This window comes from Cervus elaphus, chromosome X (assembly GCF_910594005.1).
Source record: "Cervus elaphus chromosome X, mCerEla1.1, whole genome shotgun sequence".
NCBI lineage: Eukaryota > Metazoa > Chordata > Mammalia > Artiodactyla > Cervidae > Cervus > Cervus elaphus.
In genome coordinates, this window is record NC_057848.1 from 160,711,260 (window position 1) to 160,735,508 (window position 24,249).

General features: G+C 42.6%; 1 protein-coding gene across 4 annotated transcripts in view; it reads left to right on the top strand.

Moving 5' to 3' along the window:
• Window positions 1-24,249, top strand: part of ASB11 (ankyrin repeat and SOCS box containing 11) — a 29,832-nt gene that overhangs the window by 3,678 nt on the left and 1,905 nt on the right. For 2 of the 4 annotated variants that reach the window (XM_043897234.1, XM_043897235.1), the window contains exons 2-6: window positions 4,965-5,044; window positions 10,313-10,420; window positions 14,638-14,788; window positions 17,927-18,061; window positions 22,478-22,669. In XM_043897234.1, coding sequence (XP_043753169.1) covers window positions 4,965-5,044; window positions 10,313-10,420; window positions 14,638-14,788; window positions 17,927-18,061; window positions 22,478-22,669 — 666 coding nt within the window. The remainder of the gene's footprint in view (window positions 1-4,964; window positions 5,045-10,312; window positions 10,421-14,637; window positions 14,789-17,926; window positions 18,062-22,477; window positions 22,670-24,249) is intronic. The other 2 variants (XM_043897236.1, XM_043897237.1) reach the window with 1 other exon arrangement.

A 24,249-nucleotide genomic window follows, 5' to 3' on the forward strand; every position in this document is an offset into this window, starting at 1 on the left:
GTATTTTGATTCACATCCAAAATTCTTTTGAAATTTTCTTTTTTTGATCAATGCTGTTGGAGAAGATATTCCTTCATATGATTTTGGAATTTGAGAGAATAAATATTGCTCCATGGGCACTAGAGATGATAACCAGTCAGGCAATTTTTTTTTAAATAAACCAGTCGTCTCAAATACTTGTTGAAATTAGGAAGGGTAAAATTGCAAAAAATTAATAATTGATTTTTATCTTGAATACCTGGAACTTGGACAACCGTATTCCATCTGAACCCATTTTGTTCTTGAAATCTATGGTTTTGGATGTTGTCATGAAATTATTCCAAGAGCCTGAGAACCAGAGATATAAATCACATTCTGAGAAAAAGTCAAAGGGGGGAATGAAAAAGTACTTGAACATTTTCCATACACCTCATCAGGAACAAGTAAACATATTGGTAAAGTAAACTTATCTTCAAAATGTGCCCGCGGCCCTGTGACACAGGAAGCCTGCCAAATAACTAAAAATAGACTGCCTCAGAAGCGAAGGGCTGATTCCTACTTCAGCATTCATTTATTTGGAGAGCTTAGATGCATATTTCCTGAAAGGAATGGAAAAACTCTCTAGCTGCCAAATAACTTCTATCCTCAATTTCTCACAATTAGCTCCAATTTGTGAAACAAGAATGATAAGAGCAAGAGACTGTGTGTTGGGAATCAGAATAGAAAAACAAGAGCCCACCATAGCAGAGTTTCTGGAAAAGGGTTTTTTGTGAATACGCTTCAAGGTCCTTTGAAGCAAGTGATGGGAAACAGAGTGACTGGGAAGGTGACTTCCCTGTCGCGGCTTTATTTCCAGTTGGGAAACCGAAATGACTTCCCCACTGAAGGCAATCCACTTGATTTATTTCCTGTGGTTTACAGAGAGAAGAGGCATACAGCAAAGCACTCCCCATGAGTCAGTCTACCAGAAGGATGAGCAGGGTGGAAAAAGCACTAGCTCTTAAAACCAGAAGAGGATGTCTTCTCAATTCTCAAAACCTTTAATTTCAGTCCTGTTTCTGCCACTTAACCAGAAATAAGATCTGAGGTGGGGCAAAGGGTTTGTTGTACATCTGGACTGTCCCCTCCTGTCTTGAGAGCCTGGGGATGGAGTGTCCAGGAGGAAGTCAGTTTAGATCAGTTGGAGCCAGGAAGGAGGGGAGCCTGGCATTTCACCTTAGAGCCGGAAGTCTGTTTAGGCAGGTGACTCACCGAAGTGCCCCTGTGCTCCTCAACTGGGAGTAAGAGAACTGGAGAGTGGTGAGCAGACAAGCCCAGGATCACTGTTCTCTTTTCCTCCAAGGATCGCAAGGAGGCCTGCAGGCTTGCCTCGGCCTCGCCAGCCTGGGTGGGGGAGTTGCCGGCATCAGAGGATGCAGCACGGATGGGGGGGACAGGAGGAGGGAGAGGTGGCCAAGGCCAGTGTGTAGGGCAGGGGCCTAGGAGGGAGCCCTAGTGTGGAGAGCTAGCATGGGAACCAGGAGCAAGACTGCCATTGAGGCCCAGTGGGCAAGACTGGCCTCCTTCCAGCCCCCGGGAAGGTGGGTCCCCATCCCCCTCGCCTCTTCCCACCCCTATGGTACCAGAGGAGCTGGCATGTCAAGAAGGAAGTGGGGACCTGTGTGAGAACGTGTTGCCCTTCTTGGGCGGAGAGACGGCCACCTCTTGCCGAGTGTGGGCAGAGGAGTGGAAATGACAGTTTAAATCGGACTGAGCGGTAGACGGGTGGTTTTGAAATCGCTTTCTTGCAGTAGGATATAAATACAGATAAGTGCACAAACCATGGTGCTTTTGACTCCAAACACCCCAGGTGAGTCTGGCCCCTTTTGTACTTTGTGGAGATGGAATCATGCGGCATATCCTCTTCTGTGTCTGGCTGCTTCATCAGCGTGACATTTTGAGAGATTGGTCCAGGCTGTGTGTATGGTGTGGGTCTTAGGGGCCTGATGAGTAAGAGAAAGTTACTAGAAATAGGATGAAATCATGGTTAAGATGGCCTGCTTCCTAGCAGGAAAGGGGACATCAAAGCCTGCCTGGAGGCAAGTTTTAGATAAGGCCATTTCATGTTGCTATTCTTAAGTTAATATTGCTAGAATTATTCTCATAATAGCAAGTTGCCATTTAAATCTTGGTTTTAAGCAAATACTTAAGAGTGCCTTCAGGTGACTCAGGTTGACTGGTTATTATTAGGACACAAGAATAACAAGCCATGGCTGCGGGTTTGCCTTTTACATTGGCCAGGGCACTGAGTTGCCATCCAAGGGGAAGACCACCCTGCCAAGCCCAGTGCTTGTCCATCTCCGAGTGCGATGAGATGGAGATGGAGATGTAGTCAAAGAAAACCAAGGCTGACTATTGAGGATTCTTTGCATACATTATCTCATTATTCCCAGTTTATGCAAATGATCAGTGTCCAAAGAGATTTAAAAATCCACTCATCAGCTTAACTGACTCAAGAACAAGCGGAGATAAAAACATATTTTCAGGTTAAACTTTCGGTCTGTTTTTCTTATTAGAAAAAGCATTCTACATGTCAGGAATATGCAATTCACCAGTGATTAGATAGATGAGATAGATATAAATAGATACACTTTTTATTTTGGAACTAAAGTGGTACAAATAATTCCCACTTCTCTTTGCCCAGCCTACATTCACATTTACCCAACTGTCCCGTTAATAATCCTTTATATAGATACATATCTGTAGAGAAATAGAGAACCAGATGGGTCACCAGATCCCACATTCAGCCCATAGATATTTCTGTAAGCACTATCTTTTCATATATTGAAAATCACATTTTCATACCAGTTGCTCTAATTGTGCCAATTTCAATACAACCCTGTAGAGCCCATTCTAGCAAAAGGATCCAATCCAGGCACCCATATTGTCTTTAGATGTTGTGTCCCATCAGCCTCCTTCAGTCTGGTTACAGGCCAATTATTTTTGAGACTGTCACTCATTTTGAGTTGGTTCTTGGTGTCCTCATAATTAAATACAGGCTATGCATTTTGAGCAGGAATGTTCCAAGCGACGCTGTGTTCTTTCCACTGTGTTCCCTCCTGTAGTACGTGACGTGGCTTGTCGCATTCCCTCAGATGGTACACTGTGCCAGTTGGTTCCATCACTTCTCAGGTTAACTTTGATCCCCCCAGGCAAGGTGGTGCCTACAATTTTGTTCAACTGTACACCTACCCTTGTTCGCTTGATAACTGTATAATTATTCTGTGGGGAGAACATTTGAGGTCGATTTTATGATTTCTCCTATGTGTCTTAAGTTGGTGTTCTACTATGAGAAGAGCTTCCTTTTCTCTCTGTTAATATATTTATATCAGTGAGGCCTTAGAGATTCCCATTTTTGCTTGGGTATAATCATGATTTATTTTCATGCTCAAATCGTCCTGTATTTGACCAGTGGAATCCCCTTCAAGGCACCTGTACTTTTTGACATTCCCAATCATTCATTGAACACTCTGACAAGACATTTGTAGCCCATCTTATATCTTTCCTGCCTTAGCTTTGAAATCAGCCATTTCTCCAAGGAGTCCTGGTTAGGTTTCCTCACAACACAGACAGTGCTAATCTATCTGTCTGTCGAGATACGTCTGTATATCTATCTATAGGTATAGATATATTGATATATCTGTAGAGAAATAGAGAACCAGATGGGTCACCAGATCCCACATTCAGCCCATAGATATTTCTGTAAGCACTATCTTTTCATATATTGAAAATCACATTTTCACACCAGTTGCTCCAATTGCTCCAATTTCAGTACAACCCTATAGAGCCCATTCTAGCTTTTTCCATTTTCATAACCCAAAGGGTTAGAGAAAATAAAAATCTGGTGGGATTTTTTTTTGTCAAGGTTGCAGATATGGGAAAGGCTGAGTTCTTAGCACCATCAGGATCACCTGGAAAAGGGTGATAAGATAGACCCTCTGTGTTAAATGCAAACTGTATGACACGATTGACAGTGTACCAAGAACACAGTTATTATTTGAAGAAAGGCCAAATTTTGCAAACTGGTATAGGTTTTCTTCCAAAACAGATGATTACCTTTGGCATGTTTCATACAAGGTTGCTTCTCAAGTGCACATTTAAACAGGTTAGTCTTGTTTCTTGACAAGCAATTACAAGAATATATTTGTAAGGCAGTTCTGAGGTTGTTTCTTAGAGCGCTACCCTACTATGTGTACTTATTAATCATTTTCTTGAGCACCTAACATCATGGATGTACTTTATCAGCCTACTTAGAGACCAAAAAAACTGCTAAATACTAGATTACTGTTCCCCCACTTTACAGATCAGGAAATTGAGGCTCAAATGATTTTTGTAACTTGTGCATTTTGCCAGAGATAGTGGTTGAGGCAGGACTTGAATCTAGGCAGTGGGGCTCCACTGGCCCCGTGCTTATCCATCACATTCAAACTGCCCACCATAAACTTTTGGAGAAATATGTCATCTGAACAACAACATTTTGCATAATGATAACAGATTGGCTTCATTACCAAAAGGAAAGAATTATCTAGGGGATTTCAAACAAAACCATTTTTCCTGATCCCTTAAGATTCTCCTTTCTGGCATTTAGGATGTTGAGTCTTAGGGTTGAGGTGAAGGTGGGGCGGGAGGCAGGGGCAGAAGGAAAGTGGGAAAGTTCACGAGCCAGCTTTGCCCTTCACTTTGCCTATTCGGAGTTACTAGATTCAATCACTGGGCAGTATTTATTTGAATGAAATGTATTCCTTATGAAAACTGCCCCCAAAGCGAGAGAGATGGTCTGTGCTCCCTGTCCACACACAGCACCACACCCCTGTGTCACCTGAGAGCGGCTGACCGGAACACCTGATGCAGGTGCCAGCTCCCCACCTCTTCCCTCAGACCTCCTCTCCTCACAGTAGGAGGAAGAGTTCTCCTGATCTTGACTCTGAGCTTGATGTGTATTTCAGATTGCTGGGCCGATCGGTCTCCACTTCATGAAGCGGCAGCTCAGGGGCGCCTACTGGCCCTGAAAACTTTAATTGCACAAGTAAGTAAATGGGAAAGTCGATCCTTTGTGCTTGTGCTATAATCAGGCATTATTCTTAATCAGCTTTAAAAGTAGCAGGGGTCTTGCTGGCCCCATCTGGGTCCCAGCATGACCATTCTAGATGGATGTGTCCTCTCCCAACTCACTGTTTGTTCCTCCTGCCTCTCCTTTCTTGGGGAACTGGCTGATTTTCTGCTCATTTCCATCCTTCCCCTTCTGGGTCTTTCTTTGCATCATAGAACGTTTCCCCCTGAGGCTGTTGGAGGATGCCTCAAGCTTTTGTTGCACTGACTCACCTTATTCTCTCCCATTGTGCCTTAATAATAGCAGCCTTGAAGTTGCCTTTATCAGCTATTGCTCTGCAACAAAGTATCTTGAAACACAGTGGCAGAGAAGGACAAATGCTTAGACTCTCAGGGTGTCTGTAGACCAAGCAGCAGCTTAGCTGGGTGGGTCTGGCTCCAAGTCTCTTGGCTCCAAGCCTCTCAGAGCCAGAACCATGGCGGTTCAGGCTGCAGAGTGTCAGCCAGGGCTGCAGTCATCTCACAGCTTGATCAGGGGAAGGATCTGCTTCTAACCTCACTTATGAGGTTGTTGGCCATTTTCAGTGCCTTGACGCATGGGCCTTACCTTGGGACTGTGTCATGAGATGGTAGCTGGCTTCTTCCATAGACATCATGAGAGAGCCTCAGTACATAGCCTGTAGCCTATCTCCAAAGTGACATCTGATTGCTTCTGCCATATTCTCTTCATTAGCTGGGTGTCAGTAAATCCTGCCCACACCCAAGAGGAGTAGAGTACACAAGTGAGCCAATACCAGGAGGCAGGAGCCATCTTGATCACTGGGAGCCATCTTAGAGGCTCACTACCCCGATGACCCACTATTTCAAGAGCAAACATGAAATAGGTCAACAAGTGGGTAGATCTTACACCTTAAGAAAGATTTATTCAAATCATAGTTACTAAGGCTACTTTATTTATGACTGTATCCCTAGCACTGTGAATAGTAAGTATCTGTGAGATGGATGAAAGCATCCACAGTCCATTACTTTGTTTCAGAGTCTATGTGTGTACAGATGAAGTAAGTCAGTAGAACTTTTTCCCCACATCTTGCTGCTGCTGCTGCTAAGTCACTTCAGTTGTGTCTGACTCTGTGTGACCCCATAGACGGCAGCCCACCAGGCTCCCCCGTCCCTGGGATTCTCCAGGCAAGAATACTGGAGTGGGTTGCCATTTCCTTCAATGCATGAAAGTGTAAAGTGAAAGTGAAGTCGCTCAGTCGTGTCTGACTCGTAGCGACCCCATGGACTGCAGCCTACCAGGCTCCTCCATCCCTGGGGTTTTCCAGGCAAGAGTACTGGAGTGGGGTGCCATTGCCTTCTCCATCCCCACATCCTAAGTACCACCAAAGCTGGCTTCCTTATTTTGAATTGAAACAGCTGGACACACTGCTCTTTTTCTCTGTGTGTGTGTGCCTTTTTTTTCTTTCTCCTTTGAGCTGTGTTACTTCTTAAGAAAGTAGAGGCAAAAGGAAAACAGTACTGCCAGTTGAATGGACTTTGCACTTGATTTTATCACTTGCTCATTTAAATATTTATAATTTATTTGGTTCGATTTTTTTCCTTCCAGTTTTATTGAGATATAATTGGCCAAGAGCACTGTAATAAGTTTAAGGTGTACAGCATAATGATTTGACTTATACACATCATGGAATGATTACCACAGTGTTTAGTGAGCATCTGTTGTCTCACATAGATCCCACGCTTAAAAAAATTTTTTCCCTTGTGATGAGAACTTTCAGTATTTACTCTCTTAACGTTCACATATAACACACAGCAGTGTTCATTCTATTCATCACGTTGTACATTATATCCCTAGTACTTATACCTGGAAGTTTGTACCTTTTGACTCCCTCAATCCAAATCTCACCCCCACCCTCTCCTCTGGTAACCACAAATCTGATCTCTTTTTCTGTAAGTTCATTTGCTTTTGAAGTATAATTGACCTACAACACTATAGTGTTATAGTAATAGTTCCTATTACACCACATAGTCATTTGCTCTTTCTGTATTTCAAAATATTTCAAATGTATTTTCAAATGTATATTCAAAATATTTGTATTTCAAAATAATTACCATGAGAGGTCTAGTTACCCTCTGTCACTAAAGATATCACAGAATTATTGACTATATTTCCCATACTGTACGTTTGATCCCCATGACTCATTTGTTTTGTAACGGAAGGTTGGTACCTCTTAATCTATGTCATCTATTTCTCTCCTCCTCCTCAGTCATTAAGCACTTAAAATGTTACTTGGTTGGAGTATTTTTAATATGTGACATATTTACATAACTTAAAAATTAAAATGATTGGAACCTCCCTGGTGGTCCAGTGGTTGAGACTCTGCACTGCCAGTGCATGGGGCATGGGTTCGATCCCTGGTTGGGGGCTGGAGTCATGCATGACTCCACACAGACGAAAAAAGAAAAGGAAAATTAAAATGACAGAAAAACGTACACAGTGAAAAGTCTTGCATTCACTTCCTTCCTCCAGTCTCCCCACCTCAATATTTTTATTAGTTTTTTTGTGCATGTGTGCTCAGTCACTCAGACTGATCCGACTCTGTGACCCCATGACCCTATGGACTGTAACCATCCTCTGTCCATGGAATTCTCCAGGCAAGAATACTACTGGAGTGGGTTGCCATTTCCTACTCCAATTAGTCAATATACTTTTTCTTTTAGAACACTTTTAAAGAAGAGTTGTGAAGATAGTACACAGAATTCCAGCATACCCTTCACCCAACTTTCCCTCCTGTTCATATTGTACATAACCCTGGTAACTAGTCAAAAATAAGAAATGAACATTAGTAGAACACCACTAACTAAACTACAGGCTACTGGGATGACACCAGTCTTCCCACTAAGCTCCCTTTTCTTTTCCAGGATCCAGTCCAGGCTATCACATTGCTTTTAGCACTTTATTTTTAACTGTACTTCAAAAGCATGTTGGTTACTATAGTATCCTTCAAAATGTAAAGAGCATTCTTCATGGAGAATTTTTCAGCTTTTTCATAGCACATCCCCACTTATTTACCCTTACACACTGGTAAACATTGGATTATTCTATTTTCTACTCTGTTTTACATACAGATAGTTTGATGTGCTATGAGCAAAACATTAAGGATCGGGAGCTTATGATGATCACACCGGCTGTCACCGACAGCTTGGGAACCTCAAATCTTATCAGTAATTTGAACTCTGCTCCTCTGTTTTCTCATGTGATTCACTGTAGCTCATCTTCCAGGCCCATCCACTATTTCTTGTTGTTGTTCAATTGCTTAGTCATGTCCGACTCTTTGCAACCCCATGGACTGCAGCACACCTGGCTTCCCTCTCCATTACCAACTCAAGGAGCTTGCTCAAACTCATGTCCATCGAGTCAATGCCATCCAACCATCTCATCCTCTGTCGTCCCCTTCTCCTGCCCTCAACCTCTCGCAGCATCAGGGTCTTTTCTGATGAGTCAGCTCTTCACGTCAGGTGGCCAAAGTATTGGAGCTTCAGCATCAGTCCCTCCAATGAATATTCAGGACTGATTTCCTTTAGGATTGACTGGTTTGATCTTGCTGTCCAAGGGACTCTCAAGAGTCTTCTCCAATGTTGTCTTTGGACAAGTCCAGGGATTCTGAGAGTTTGCACGGGATCAGTGTCTTTTTCCTAGCACACTGCTGCCACCTTGTGGACTTTTTTTGCCCAAGCTCCAGGGCTTGCGGGATTCTGGTTGCCTGACCAGGGATTGAACTGGGAGCAAGGTTGGAGGGGGCGCTTGGCAGGAAAGCACGGAGCCCTAACCACTGGTCTGCCAGGAAATTTCTTGTGGACTACTTTTTAACATGCTGTAATTTTTATTTTCTTAAAAATAAAATATATATGGGAAAAGGAAAAGAAACCTCCTTGTATTAGATATCCAATTGTAAATATACAGCACATCTCTAGAGTAATGACGTCACATTCAGGACATAAACATAGACAGATCAGGGAGGCACAGTGGGCAGTCCCAGCTGCTGGCCGCCGGAGGGATGCAGCCAGCACCATGGAGGTCTGATAAGAGGGGTGGGAACAGATTGGGCTTTGGGGTTCAGGATCATGCACTAGGTTTTGGAGGGTTTCAGTAGGTTGGTCACGAGGCAGGAAATCAAAAGCACAACTTGACTGGGTCCTGGCAGAACCTAAATGCTTTTGCAGACTAACAGTGGTGATCATGGGGAAGCAGTAAGTGCTAAGTTGTTAGAATCAAGACATGGGGATTTCCCTGGCAGTCCAGTGGCTGACTCTGTACTTCCAATACAGGGAGCACAGGGCACAGGTTCAGCCCCTGGTTGGGGAACTAAATTCCCACATGCCACAGTGCAGCCCCCCCCCCCAAAAAAAAATAGAATCAGGGCATGAAGTCAGCACTGGCTGGCAGCTAGGTTGAGCCTAGCATCTCTCACATGGACTCCAAGGGGAGGAAAGTGGAGCACAGCAGGATGGGGAGGGCAGATGTGTTAGGACTGGGCGTAGGTGTTGGGATCTAAGGAAGGAGATGAGTGTCAGTGGAGGTGTGACGGTCAGCATCACTGCTACTACGGCACGGGAATCCCGGGAGCACTGTCTGCTTTACTGACTACTCTTGAGCCTGAGCGGCATCCTTCTGTGCCAAATCCAGTTGTGCCCCCCACCCTGGGACTCTGCCACCTGGATCAGAAAGAGTCCACACGTGACAGAGGCAGAGGAAGAAAGGGGAAGTGGGTAGACAAGGAAGACGAAGGAAGAAGTACGAGATGAGGGGAAGAAGAAGGGAGCCAGAAAGTCCTTGATTACCAAACAGGGTGCATGTCTTACAGTGAACAAGGTGCCTGTCAAATCTGTTTAGCTGTGGAAAAGTCTGCAGCCAATATATGAATAGCAGTGTTCTGGCTGGGTTTCCCCACCCCACTCCACCACCATTTCTGTCTCCCCACTAAGCTCTTAGAGGAGAGAGATCCATGTTATAAGCTTTGAAGCTCCAAATGCTGGCACATCGCCCGGTCCAGAGTGCTGAATGAACTTTTGCTGAATCAGTGAATCAGAGGCTCCTAGCCATGTTTCAATTTCCCTGGTCATGGCCTTTACTCCTCTCTAGATGGTATCTGCAATCTGTGAACACTTCACCAACAAGACCCACAACCTTGTTTTCATTCTTACTGCTTACACAGCCTTTAACCCACTTCTCTCCAAATTGTAGGGTGTCAATGTGAACCTGGTAACAATTAACCGGGTCTCTTCTCTCCATGAGGCGTGCCTTGGAGGACATGTGGCCTGTGCTAAGGCCTTACTGGAGAACGGTGCCCACGTGAGTAGCATCCCTGCCTGCAGGTTTGGTGCCCTGGGACAGCTCCTAATCCCTAAAGACCCATCACCTTCCAGAATGTGCTTATCTGTGGTGGGGTGTGCAGGCCTGGCCCATCTGGGCACATGTTCTTGGATGGTCAGGAAAATGCTGCTGATATATTCCTTTCTTCAGCCTCTTTAGTAGTAGTAGTTTAGTTGCTAAGTTGTGTCCAACTCTTGCGACCCCACAGACTGTAACCTGTCAGGCTCCTCTGTCCATGGGATTCTCCAGGCAAGAATACTGGAGTGGGTTGCCATTTCCTTCTCCAGGGGATCTTTCTGACCCAGAAATCGACACTGGGTCTCCTGCATTGCAGGCAGATTCCTTACCGACTGAGCTACAGCCTCTATGTCCCTGTGCAAATGTTCAGATAAGGTAATTCACAGAACTCATTCAAAACTCATATTAACTTGGGCAAAAAACAAAACAAAACAGCCTGAGTGAAAGTCATTTGAAAACTGATCTTGGAAAATTTATTTTAAAAATCTTTAAAAGAACAAATTTTGAAAGAACAAAAGCCACTTTTAATTCAGCATTGTACACCCACAATGATTTTTATTGAGCAAAATTAGACTAAATGAGCTTGTAATAAACTAGTACCATGGAAAAGCAGTACAAAGTGAACTTTAAAATTCTCTCCTTTTCAAGGAGTGACTGAGGGGCTGTATGTAGTACAGATATCAGAATAGAATAATGAATTTAATACTTGTGAAAATCTCAGTGACCTTTATTTAGTTACCGGATACTGATTTTTTAGAATTTTTATTAGAGAATATGATTTACACTGTTGCATTCGCACCAGATATTGTTTTGATGTTAATTTCATTTTTAAACTCAGCCCTTGTATTCTTTTCTTTGTGAACTGTAACGTTTTTAGGTGCTTAATGAAGATATGTCTTTGCGTTTTATATGGAAGTTGGGTTTCTACTTGTAGAACTGAATGTAACAGTCATCCTTAGGCAAAGTGATTTTCCTGATGCCACAGTGGTTGTGCATGTTCATTAGGTTGTGCTTCTTTGAGGGCAAGGTTGGGTGGGGGCCATTTCCTGTCAAGCTAGGTGACTGGAGTCACAGGTGGGAAATTGAGGAGCCTCTTGAAGGTTCTGGGGGGAACAAAGAAAGGAGAACAACACAGTCTCTTGTCTTTGGCAGTCTCATGAGGGAGCAGTCAGTAATTATTATCTTATTTAACATTCAGATCAGAATAAGAGAGGAATAAGAGAAACTTGATTTATCAATAGAAAATTCCTCAAAATTGGCAGTTCCACGGGTACCTCGAACTTGGTGCATCTGATACTGTGCTTATCGTGATCTTCCCTCTAGGACCAGCTCCTCCTCTTGGATTTGCAGCCCCAAACCTGAAGTCATCTTCATTCTTCCATCTCCCCATCTGATTAATCACAACATCCCAGGAATCCCTAGAGTGTTATGAATTTATCTACACTTGTCCCTGTCCTTGTCTGTCTCTGCCATCTTAATATTTTATTTAACTTTCCAATTCAATGGGGGCTATCCTGGCACTGTGGGGAAATATCTTGTTTCTGAAACAAGATAATTTAGGATCCCGTTGATCACAAGCATATATCCTTAGTTGTTGAGGCAAAATGGTTTAACATTCAATCCTCATTGTCCTATATTTCAATCTTATCAGAGTCTCTGCACTGAATGCCTTGATTCCAGAATGTTCTTTCCAATCTGTTGCTAATGCTCAAAGATGCCTCCCAGCTGTACTTGTTCTCACAGGCCTCTCAGATCCCTGGAAGGCACTGAGGTTGGTTAAAGACACCATGTTTTTTTTTTTTTTAATTAGTTTATTTATTTTAATTGGAGGCTAATTGCTTTATAATACTGTAGTGGTTTTTGCCATAATGCTCAAAATTCTCCAAGTCAGGCTTCAGTAGTACATGAACTGTGAACTTTCAGATGTTCAAGCTGGTTTTAGAAAAGGCAGAGGAACCAGAGATCAAATTGCCAAATCCGCTGGATCCTCAAAAAAGCAAGAGAGTTCTAGAAAAACATCTATTTTTGCTTTATTGACTACGCCAAAGCCTTCGACTGTGTGGATCACAATAAACTGGAAAATTCTTAAAGAGATGGGAATACCAGACCACCTGACCTGCCTCTTGAGAAACCTGTATGCAGGTCAGGAAACAACAGTTAGAACTGGACATGGAACAACAGACTGGTTCCAAACAGGAAAAGGAGTACGTCAAGGCTGTATATTGTCACCCTGCTTATTTAACTTACATGCAGAGTACATCATGAGAAACTCTGGGCTGGAAGAAGCACAAGCTGGAATCAAGATTGCCTGGAGAAATATCAATAACCTCAGATATGCAGGTGATATCACCCTTATGGCAGAGAGTGAAGAGGAACTAAAAAGCCTCTTGATGAAGGTGAAAGAGGAGAGTGGAAAAGTTGGCTTAAAACTTAACATTCAGAAAACTAAGATCATGGCATCTGGTCCCATCACCTCATGGGAAATAGATGGGGAGACAGTGGAAACAGTGTCAGACTTTATTTTTTTGGGCTCCAAAATCACTGCAAATGGTGACTGCAGCCATGAAATTAAAAGACACTCCTTGGAAGGAAAGTTATGACCAACCTAGATAGCATATTAAAAAGCAGAGATATTACTTTGCCAACAAAGGTCCGTCTGGTCAAGGCTATGGTTTTTCCAGTGGTCATGTATGGATGTGAGAGTTGGACTGTGAAGAAAGCTGAGTACTGAAAAATTGATGCTTTTGAACTGTGGTGTTGGAGAAGACTCTTGAGAGTCCCTTGGACTGCAAGGAGATCCAACCAGTCCATCCTAAAGGAGATCAGTCCTGGGTGTTCATTGGAAGGACTGATGCTGAAGCTGAAATTCCAATACTTTGGCCACCTCATGCAAAGAGTTGACTCATTGGAAAAGACCCTGATGCTGGGAGGGATTGGGGGCAGGATGAGAAGGGGACGATAGAGGATGAGATGGCTGGATGGCATCACCAACTCGATGGGCATGAGTTTGAGTAAACTCCGGGAGTTGGTGATGGACAGGGAGGCCTGGCGTGCTGCGATTCATGGGGTTGCAGAGTTGGACACGACTGAGCGACTGAACTGAACTGACGTGAATCAGCCATGGGTGTACATGTGTTCCCCATCCTGAACCCCCCTCCCACCTCCCTCCCCATCCCATCCCTCGGGTCATCCCAGTGCACCAGCCTCGAGCACCCTGTCTCATGCATCAAACCTGGACTGGGGATCTGTTTCACATATGATAATATACATGTTTCAATGCTATTCTCTCAAATCATCCCACCCTCGCCTTCTCCCACAGAGTCCAAAAGACTGTTCTTTACATCTATGTTAAGACACCCATGTTGGTGGCTGTTTTCTTTGTGTATTTTGCCTGGTCACAATCTCTTCAGGAGTCATTTTGGCATATGCAATTTGTGTGGATTATAATAGACCAGAAAGGAAATCTGTGGCAAGAAAGAACTATGGGGGAATCACTGAGGAGGTTTTTTTGTAAGCACAGATTCTGGGACCTTACGCTATATGATTTCTGTTGTACTTTTTGTTCCTGACATGTTTGTTCATGATTTGGAGGGGGAGTCAGCTCCATATGAGTGGAAAGTGGAGATAATTGTTGTTGCAAGTGTTTATTGAATGCTTACTGGGCACCAGGCAATGTTCTTGGGCACCAGGCAATGTTCTAGGTGTTTCCCATATAGGAACTCAGCTGATCCACCCAGTAACCTCATGAGGTCATTTATTTTATGGTCCTCATTTTACAAGTAAGGAAACCCAGGCACTGGAGGTTACTATCCCAAGCAAGATCTCTGAGCACATAAAGAGAGCTGGGATCTGAATACAAGCCATAGTTGTTCCAGAGACCGTGTTCTACGCCACAATATAGGACCACTCCTCAATAGCCAGGAGGCTCCTAAGAAGCTCTTGAGTACCTCTGAATACATTTAAAAAACTGTCCCTGTTTGCCCCACTTGTGATGCTATTTATAGGGGACAGTTGATAGACCTCTGGTACCTCAAAAACACAATACCGTAAGGACATAGAGTTGTCTCGCTCATTGACCAGCATGGCATGCTTCCCCATGCAGATACATAGGAATGCACACTGGGAGATGGTGAGAAAGAAATAGCAAACTGTCTGGTTCTCTCCTTGCCCCTCGTTAGGTCAATGGGGTGACAGTTCATGGAGCCACGCCCCTCTTCAATGCTTGCTGCAGTGGCAGTGCTGCGTGTGTCAACGTGCTGCTGGAGTTTGGCGCCAAGGCCCAGCTCGAGGTGCACCTGGCCTCACCCATCCACGAAGCAGTGAAGAGAGGTAAATGAGGCATCACATCACACACAGAACATTGAGGGGGCTCCCTTCAGTCTGCATGAATCAAGGGTAGAGTGTTCACCTTGCAAGGATCTCCCAGACCTTCTTCACCAGTAGACTAGGTGTGGCTTAGTTAATCCTACAGCAGTAACTTCAATAGGAAATAACACCGGGGAGTGACATAGCTTTTCTTAGAACTGGGAATGGCTGTCTGCCTCAGACGTCCTGTTTCCTGGGCTCGGTCTCTCAGTCGGCCTTACTTGAGGCTCTTTGCTGGTGTTTGGGTGGGAGCTGGTGGAGTTAAGCATACAGGGGTAACTTCATGAGTTGTGCTGTGTTTCTGTTTCCGTCCTCACTAGAAAAGAACAGCTCATGCCCCAACGTCCGTAAAACATCAACCACGACCATAAAATTGATTGTGAAAGTGTCTGAAAGCCCAGGCTAATCGTTTCTCTAATGGAAGATTAAAGGTGACTGTCCACAACAAGCAATATATTCTAGATGAGCTGATGGCTCTCAAGGTCATTAGTTCTTGAAAAAAAAAACGCTCCAGCTTTAAAAAGCATGCCATTGGATACCTTGAATGGACTCTAGATTTCTATATTCTCATAGAAATGGTGGAAAGAGTAAAATTAAGGAATTAGAAAATGATGTGCAGAGACTTCCCTGGTGGTTTAGTGACTGAGACTCTGAGCTCCCAGTGCCGATGGCCTGAGTTCTATCCCTGGTCAGGGAGCTAGATCCATGTGCTGCAACTAAACATTCTGCATGCCACAACTAAGACCTGATTCAGCCAAATAGATAACTATGTGCATAGACTAGACGTGAACAAGAAGAGCCATCAAAAGGCCAACACCATTTGTCAGAGGTAACACCCAAAGAAGAACATTTCTGTTAACCAGCAGTGGAGATGTTCTCTTATATTGAGATCAGAAATACAGCAGAGGGAGTTCACTGGTGGCATAGTGCTTAGGTGGCATCAGCTCTTTCACTGCTGGGGCCTGGGTTCAGTCCCTGGTCAGGGAACTGAGATCCTGCAAGCTGTGTAGTACAGCCAAAGTTTTTTAAAAGTTTTAATTTAAAAAAAAAGGAAATAAAATGGAGAAGTTAGAACACTGTAGAACAGCGATTTTTGCTGGTATAATGAGGATTTAAGTGTTTCAAAAGGCAATAGTGAAAGATTTTTCCTAGGTGGTTAAACCTGTCACTTGGTAAAATTATTATTATTATTTTTTTGCAGAGGATTACTATCAATGATAGGGCTTCCCAGGTGGCACAGTGGTAAAGAATCCTCTTGCAGTGCCGGAGACTCAGTTTGATCCCTGGGCCAGGAAGAACCCCTGGAGAAGGAAGTGGCAACCCACTCCAGTATTCTTGCCTGGAAAATCCCATGGACAGAGGAGCCTGGTGGGCTACAGTTTATGGGATTGCAGAGTCAGACATGACTGAGCGGGTACACACACACACTATAAATGGTACATAATCCCCAAATCTCAATGCAAAATCTCTATGGTTTTGATGTCCTGTACATATTTAATAAACATTTCTTGATTAATAATTGATGCTGATTATTTCCCAAACTTAAAGTAAGTCCTTTAAGTTGTAGGGAAATAGTCTACTTTGGAAATGAAATAAAAGTGTTTAAAATGTCTTAAATTTTGATTCGAAGCAAAATTTAATCTGTTATTTGCATTTCCATCCAAAAGTTTTAAAATGGATGAATACTGGGAATGGTTTGAATTAAGTAGTTCTGCAGTGTTTAGATGGTTATATATGGAGTGCTTGGTATCTATGTGTGTGACATATATATTTATCATATGATATCATATCATAAACAATGAGTTCATCTGTCTCCTCACATTTTTTTCTGTGTCATAAAAACATGTTAGGGACCAGTGTCCACAGAACAGAAGAGCAAATAGCAAATTTGTTAGTCTAGATACTATATTAGTGCCAATCATTTGACTTTTATATAATCATTTTTAAAAATCTTCCTGAAAATACTTAAATTTAACTCAAGCTAGATTCAGTTTCTTCTGTTAAAAAAAAAGGGACAGGAATTATTTTAACATGTTTATTAGATGCACTGTATTTACCAGGCAGTTTTAGGTCCTGATTAGATATTATTTCTGAATTCCTACAGCTTTAAACCTCTACGAACAAGTGGAAGGGGGCGGTCAGTTTGAGTCAGTACTTTGACAGGTTAATGCTATAATCCAGGTATAAAATTACTTAGTTGAACAAATAGATTTGAATTTGCAGAATCTTTATTTATAGGTTTCAATGCATAATTATGCTTAATTCAGAATTTGTGATAAATCAAGCAGGCTTGATGAAGCTTACTTTTATGTCATCTATAAAGAAAACGTTGGTTAAGCTAATCAACAATAAGATTTTTTTTTAAGGAAACATTTAAACCTTCAAAAAAGAACAACCTCTTTGTAAAACTCCCATCAATACCTCAGAAGCAATTGCTCCCAAACTGATCATTCATATGCTTCAAATTAATCATGTCTGTCTATTAATGGGGCCAACTCTTGAAGGATATTGCTTGCTTATATAGTTCTTGTTAGCCACTAAACTTAGCCACTAAAGTGCATTTGAATAGATTTTATATTTGAAGCTTTTTATTAATTCTCATAGGAGTCTTCCAGGTTAACCAAAATAAGGAGGTACATAGGATGGCCATCCACCTAATCTTACATGCATGGGCAAAGAAGAGAAGGAGAGATTTGTAATGGAGAGGGATGGGTCAGGGCTGGGCCTTGGATCTGAGCACTGGCTTTTCAGAGTAATAATGGCATGAGTCATTTGTCCCCCTGGGTCTTGTAGCCTCTGCCTGTAAACCAGGGGCTTATTATAGAGAGTGATTTCATCTGTATTCCTTGGAACCCTTGGTTTGGTTGGAGGTACCTCAAAGGCTGTGAGGAAGAATTTCAGTGGGGGGTGCATGGGCATGCTCTTTTTTTTAATGGTTTTATTTTGGAAATTTCTAAGATTTCCCCCACTCCCAAATTTTTTTTTGCTATTGAAAAGAAAATCTAGGTTGTTTCTAAAGCCCATTCCAGATAACCAATCTTATAATTCTGTGAATAGTTAATATTTTCCTTACTTGAGTGAGGTTTTCTTGTGTTCTACCAGGTAATAGAGAGTGCATGGAGATTCTACTGGCAAATAACGTTAACATTGACCAAGAAGTGCCTCACCTCGGAACTCCCTTGTATGTGGCTTGCACCTACCAGAGACTTGACTGTGTGAAGAAGCTTCTAGAATTAGGTAACTTCCAGTAGTCTTTTCATGAGAAGAACTAAATAATCTTGCTTTTCCATGGCTTCAGAGACAAAGTTCTTGTCAGGCTGGACAAAATTCTGACAGCATTTGATGTTTCAATACTTAAAATGGAACTTCAGAAATGAGTATCTGGAGTTCTCAGTTGTGCTTCCTTTGATGTTGGCTCCATTTACCTGGTATGGTTCTCCTTGGTGGCCTCAAGGGAGAGCAAGAGTCTCTTTCCCATAAATCCAAGGGGAAAACAACCAGTTGTATTTAACTGGCTCTTTTTGAGTCACATGCCCATCTCTGAACCAATCATGGTGGCCAAGGGAATACCCTGACCAGATTGGCTTAGGCCTAGATTTCAGTCTGCACTGCAGTGGTTGAGCTTCACTAGAAACAGGAGCTGGGAATCACAGAAGATGGTTACCCAGAGGGAAATCTAGGTGTGGTTACCAGGAGGATCAGTTCCGTTCAGTTCAATTGCTCAGCTATGTCCTATTCTTTGCAACCCCATGGACTGCAGCATGCCAGGCTTCCCTGTCCATCACCAACTCCCAGAGCTTGCTCAAACTCATGTCCATTGAGTTGCTGATGCCATCCAACCATCGCATCCTCTGTTGTCCCCTTCTCTTCCTGCCTTCCATCTTTCCCAGCATCAGGGTCTTTTCCAGTGAGTCAACTCTTTGCATCAGGTGGCCAAAGTATTGGAGCTTCAGCTTCAGCATCAGTCCTTCCAATGAGTATTCAGGACTGATTTCCTTTAGGATGGACTGGTTGGATCTCCTTGCTGTCCAAGGGGCTCTCAAGAGTCTTCTCCAACACCACAGTTCAGAAGCATCAATTCTCCAGCACTCAGCCTTCTTTATGGTCCAACTCTCACATCTGTACATGACTACTGGAGAAACCATAACTTTGACTAGACGGACCTTTGTTGGCAAAGTAATGTCTCTGCTTTTTAATATGCTGTCTAGTTTTGTCATAGCTTTTCTTCCAAGGAGCAAGCGTCTTTTAGCAGACGCTTCCCATAGAATACTTTAGATCAACCCTGCTAAATTATTTAGTCATTTTTAAATTCTCAAAGACATATACAGAAACTGAGAGTCCAAGGAAAAGTAAAAGGTCTTGAAACTTATTTGGTTAAAGGTTCCCTAAACTTAGCCACTGCCATAAAGGTACAGATTATAGTAAGAACCTTTAAATAGGAATTTTTTTCTCCGAGATTTTTGTCTTTTTTTTTAATCCCCTATCATTTGCCAGTCCCTATATTAATTCATAAAACTTTTTTTGATTCCAATTTCAATACTAAATACTTATTTAGTATTAATCCCAGTATAAGTACTAAGTAAACTTAGCTTTGTCCTTTGCCAAAAAACAAAAAAGCTACTAAAAGGAGCTGCAAATATTTTATTTTGAATGTCACACAATTCCTATAGGAAAGCAGGTAAAGCATTTAAAATGACTAAAAATGTCTTTTTTTTTAAATTGACATCTTCATCTTTATTAGTTAATGACATGGTTTTTCACACAGTTGTGCCAACCTGAACTAGCTAATCTTATGTGAAGTTTTGCCAATAGTTTACTACTAAAAATGCATCTTTTATTTTTCAACTTCTCAAACTATAACACACAGCAAGGCATGCATATATGAAAATATGTAACTTAAAGTAATAAACAACTGCCATTGCAAGCCAACCCATGAAAACATATAAAACATTGCAAAGACAAGTCCCCCTTGTGACATCTCCCCAAAACTATACCTTCCCCACCTCCTTTGAAAAAGTTATTAACATCTTGTCCTTTATGGTAATGATTTCTTTCCTTTTCCCTTTAATTTTGCCACCTAAGTTCTCATTAATAATCAAAATTTTTAGTTAGATTACATATTTTAAATTTTGTATAATAGGCATCATATAATATGTTTAATATTGCACTGGCCATCTCTTGCTCAACTATATTTGTTTATGTTATTACAAGTAGCTGTAGTTGTTCAGTTTCATTGCTGAGTAATACATAATGTGTATCTATATAGTGCAGTGTCTTTATATATTCTACTATTGAGGCTTCCCAGGTGGCGCTAGTGGTAAAGAACCCCCCTGCCAATGCAGTAGACATAAGAGATGCAGGTTCAATCCCTGGGTTGGGAAGGTCCCCTGGAGAAGGACACAACTGAGCGACCAATAAACACACACAATATCTGATATGAAGTGCTGGTCATAGGGTATGCAAATATCTGTTCATTATGAGATATTGTGTGTGTGTGCCAGTCGCTCAGTTGTGTCCAACTCTGTGAAAAGGAAAGATGAATGCAGAGTTCCAAAGAATAGCAAGGAGAGATAAGAAAGCCTTCCTCAGTGATCAATGCAAAGAAATAGAAGAAAACAATAGAATGGGAAAGACTAGAGATCTCTTCAAGAAAATTAGAGATACCAAGGGAACATTTCATGCAAAGATGGGCTCAATAAAGGACAGAAATGGTATGGACCTAACAGAAGCAGAAGATAAGAAGAGGTTGCAAGAATACACAGAAGAACTGTACAAAAAAAGATCTTCATGACCCAGATAATCATGATGGTGTGATCACTCACCTAGAGCCAGACATCCTGGAATGTGAAGTCAAGTGGGCCTCAGGAAATATCACTACGAACAAAGCTAGTGGAGGTGATGGAATTCCAGTTGAGCTATTTCAAATCCTGAAAGATGATGCTGGGAAAGTGCTGTACTCAATATGCCAGCAAATTTGGAAAACTCAGCAGTGGCCACACGACTGGAAAAGGTCAGTTTTCATTCTAATCCCAAAGAAAGGCAATGCCAAAGAATGCTCAAACTACCACACAATTGCACACATCACATGCTAGTAAAGTAATGCTCAAAGTTCTCCAAACCAGGCTTCAGCAACACGTGAACCGTGAACTTCCAGATGTTCAAGCTGGTTTTAGAGAAGGCAGAGGAACCAGAGATCAAATTGCCAACATCCGCTGGATCATCGAAAAAGCAAGAGAGTTGCAGAAAAACATCTATTTCTGCTTTATTGACTATGCCAAAGCCTTTGACTGTATGGATTGCAATAAACTGTGGACAATTCTGAAAGAGATGGGAATACCAGACCACCTGACCTGCCTCTTGAGAAACATATGCAGGTCAGGAAGCAACAGTTAGAACTGGACATGGAACAACAGACTGGTTCCAAATAGGAAAAGGAGTACGTCAAGGCTGTATATTGTCACCCTGCTTGTTTTAACTTATATGCAGAGTACATCATGAGAAACTCTGGGCTGGAAGAAGCACAAGCTGGAATCAAGATTGCTGGGAGAAATATCAATAACTTCAGATATGCGGATGACACCACCCTTATGGCAGAGAGTGAAGAGGAACTAAAAAGCCTCTTGATGAAGGTGAAAGAGGAGAGTGAAAAAGTTGGCTTAAAGCTCAACATTCAGAAAACTAAGATCATGGCACCTGGTCCCATCACTTCATGGGAAATAGACGGGAAAACAGTGGAAACAGTGTCAGACTTTATTTTTTTGGGCTCCAAAATCACTGCAAATGGTGAATGCAGCCATGAAATTAAAGACGCTTACTCCTTGAAAGGAAAGTTATGACCAACCTAGATAGCATATTAAAAAGCAGAGACATTACTTTGCCAACAAAGGTCCGTCTAGTCAAAGCTATGGTTTCTCCAGTAGTCATGTACAGATGTGAGAGTTGAACCATAAAGAAGGCTGAGTGCTGGAGAATTGATGCTTCTGAACTGTGGTGTTGGAGAAGACTCTTGAGAGTCCCTTGGACTGCAAGGAGATCCAACCAGTCCATCCTAAAGGAGGTCAGTCCTGGGTGTTCATTGGAAGGACTGATGCTGAAGCTGAAACTCCAGTACTTTGGCCACCTCATGTGAAGAGTTGACTCATTGGAAAAAACCCTGATGTTGGGAAAGATTTAGGGCAGGAGGAGAAGGGGACAACAGAGGATGCAATGGTTGGATGGCATCACCGACTTGATAGACATGAGTTTGGGTAAACTCTGGGAGTTTGTGATGGGCAGGGAGGCCTGGCGTGCTGCGATTCATGGAGTCGCAAAGAGTTGGACACGACTGAGCGACTGAACTGAAGTGTGATCCCATGGACTGTAGCCCTCCAGGCTCTTCTGTTCATGGGATTCTCCAGGCAAGAATACTGGAGTGGGTTGCCATTTCCTTCTCCAGGATAAAAATACCATTTTTCAATACTTTTCTTGTCAAAATATTTGGAAACAGTCTTAGTCGGCATTGCCGAGGGTTTAGGCTTCAGTCACATATTTTCACAGATTTGTCAAATATGTCATGGCGTTTAAGATGGCTTTGTGGACAGCTAGCATACTTGAGGCTCATTGTGTTTCTCCACTAATGTGTAGTGTTAAATTGTGGTCATATGCTTTCTTAAGGAGCCAATGTTAACCACGGTCAATGGCTGGACACCCCTCTTCATGCTGCCGCCAAGCAGAGCAGTGTGGAAATCATCCACCTGCTGATAGACTACGGGGCTAACCTCAAGTGCAAAAATGCCCAGGGCCAAAGTGCACTTGATCTGGCAGCTCCAAAGAGCAGCGTAGAGCAGGCGCTTCTGCTCCGGGAAGGTAAGGAAGGGTGAGCATCCCCTTTTCCACAAGCACATGTACTCTCTCTCCTTCCTGCCTCCCTGTAGACTGTCTTACCTATTTGCTTTTCCTGTTTCTAATTGGGAGTGGCTCGTGGGAGCAGGCGAGTGCTAGCATTGCCAGACGGGATTTTGTCACTTATAACAAAGGGACATTTTCATACACCTGTTATGTGTCTTTGTTTGTGCATTAACAAGAAAAGAGAGAAATTTGTTTTCACCTTAAAAAGGTGGAACTGCCCCATGTATCCTGGCATAAGCACATGATTGAGCAGGCTGCTTTGTAATACTTGAAGGCAATTTAGGGGAAATGAGAAAAATTTGTGTTAGATATGGTCAAGTGGACACAGAGTGTGTCTTTCAGAAACTGGACTAAATGGTGAAGTTGTTTGCCTATTCTCCAGCTCAGGGTGTTGGTGAATCTGTGCTCCCCATTGCCCCATGCCCATATCCACCATGGGCTAATGAATCTCTAGACGCCAGAGGAGGGAAGGCAGGCCCTCTACCAGGCTTGATATCCCAGATTCTATGGAGAACCATGCTGTGTCCCCATAAAAAGAGAACACTATCTGAGCCTCTCCGGAGCATTTGTATGCTCAGGAGACCATTAAAGTAATAGTAATTATTCAGCTTTCCATATGTCAGACATTGAGCTAGGTTTGAAAGAAACATTGATGCATCTCACTGAATTCTCAAAACCTCAAAGCTATGAGAACTTTATGGTAACTTGTACTTTAACCCAGCTCCAAATAGAAACAAGAGGAGCACAAAGAGATGGGCTTTCAGAAGGTCACACAGCTACTAAAATGTAGGACTAGGATGCTAACTAAGAGCTAAGATTCTAACTTGCCCTCTTCTTATTACTATTATTGGAGTACTATGGATTTTTGGCTTTCTTGGTGAGTCAGCTGGTAAAGAACCCACTTGCCAATGCAGGAGATGCAAGAGGCTTGGGTTCGATCCCTGGGTCAGGAAGATTCCCTGGAGAAGGAAATAGCAACCTGTTCCAGTATGCTTGCCTGGAAAATTCCATGGACAGAGGAGCCTGGTGGGCTATGGTCCATGGGGTCGCAGAGAGTCAGACATGACTGAGTGCATACACATATTATTAATTTACAATGTCATGTTTCAGGTGTATAGCAAAATGATTCTATATATATATATATGATTTATATATGTATAAATATAGATATGTATATATAGATATAGATATATATGGGCTTCCCAGGTGGTACTAATGGTAAAGAACCCACCAGCCAGTGCAGGAGATGTAAGAGATGTGGGTTCGATCCCTGGGTCGGGAAGATCCCCTGGAGGAGGGCTCAGGAACCCACTCCAGTATTCTTGCCTGGAGAATCTCATGGACAGAGGAGCCTGGCAGGCTACCATCCAAAGGGTTGCAAAGAGTCAGATGTGACTGAAGTGACATAGCATGCATGTATATGTATATTCTTTTTCAGATTCTTTTCCCTTGTTGGTTATTATAAAATATTGAGTGTAGGTCCCTGTGCTATACAGTATGTCCTTATTGTTTCTCTTGTTTTATATATACTAGTATGT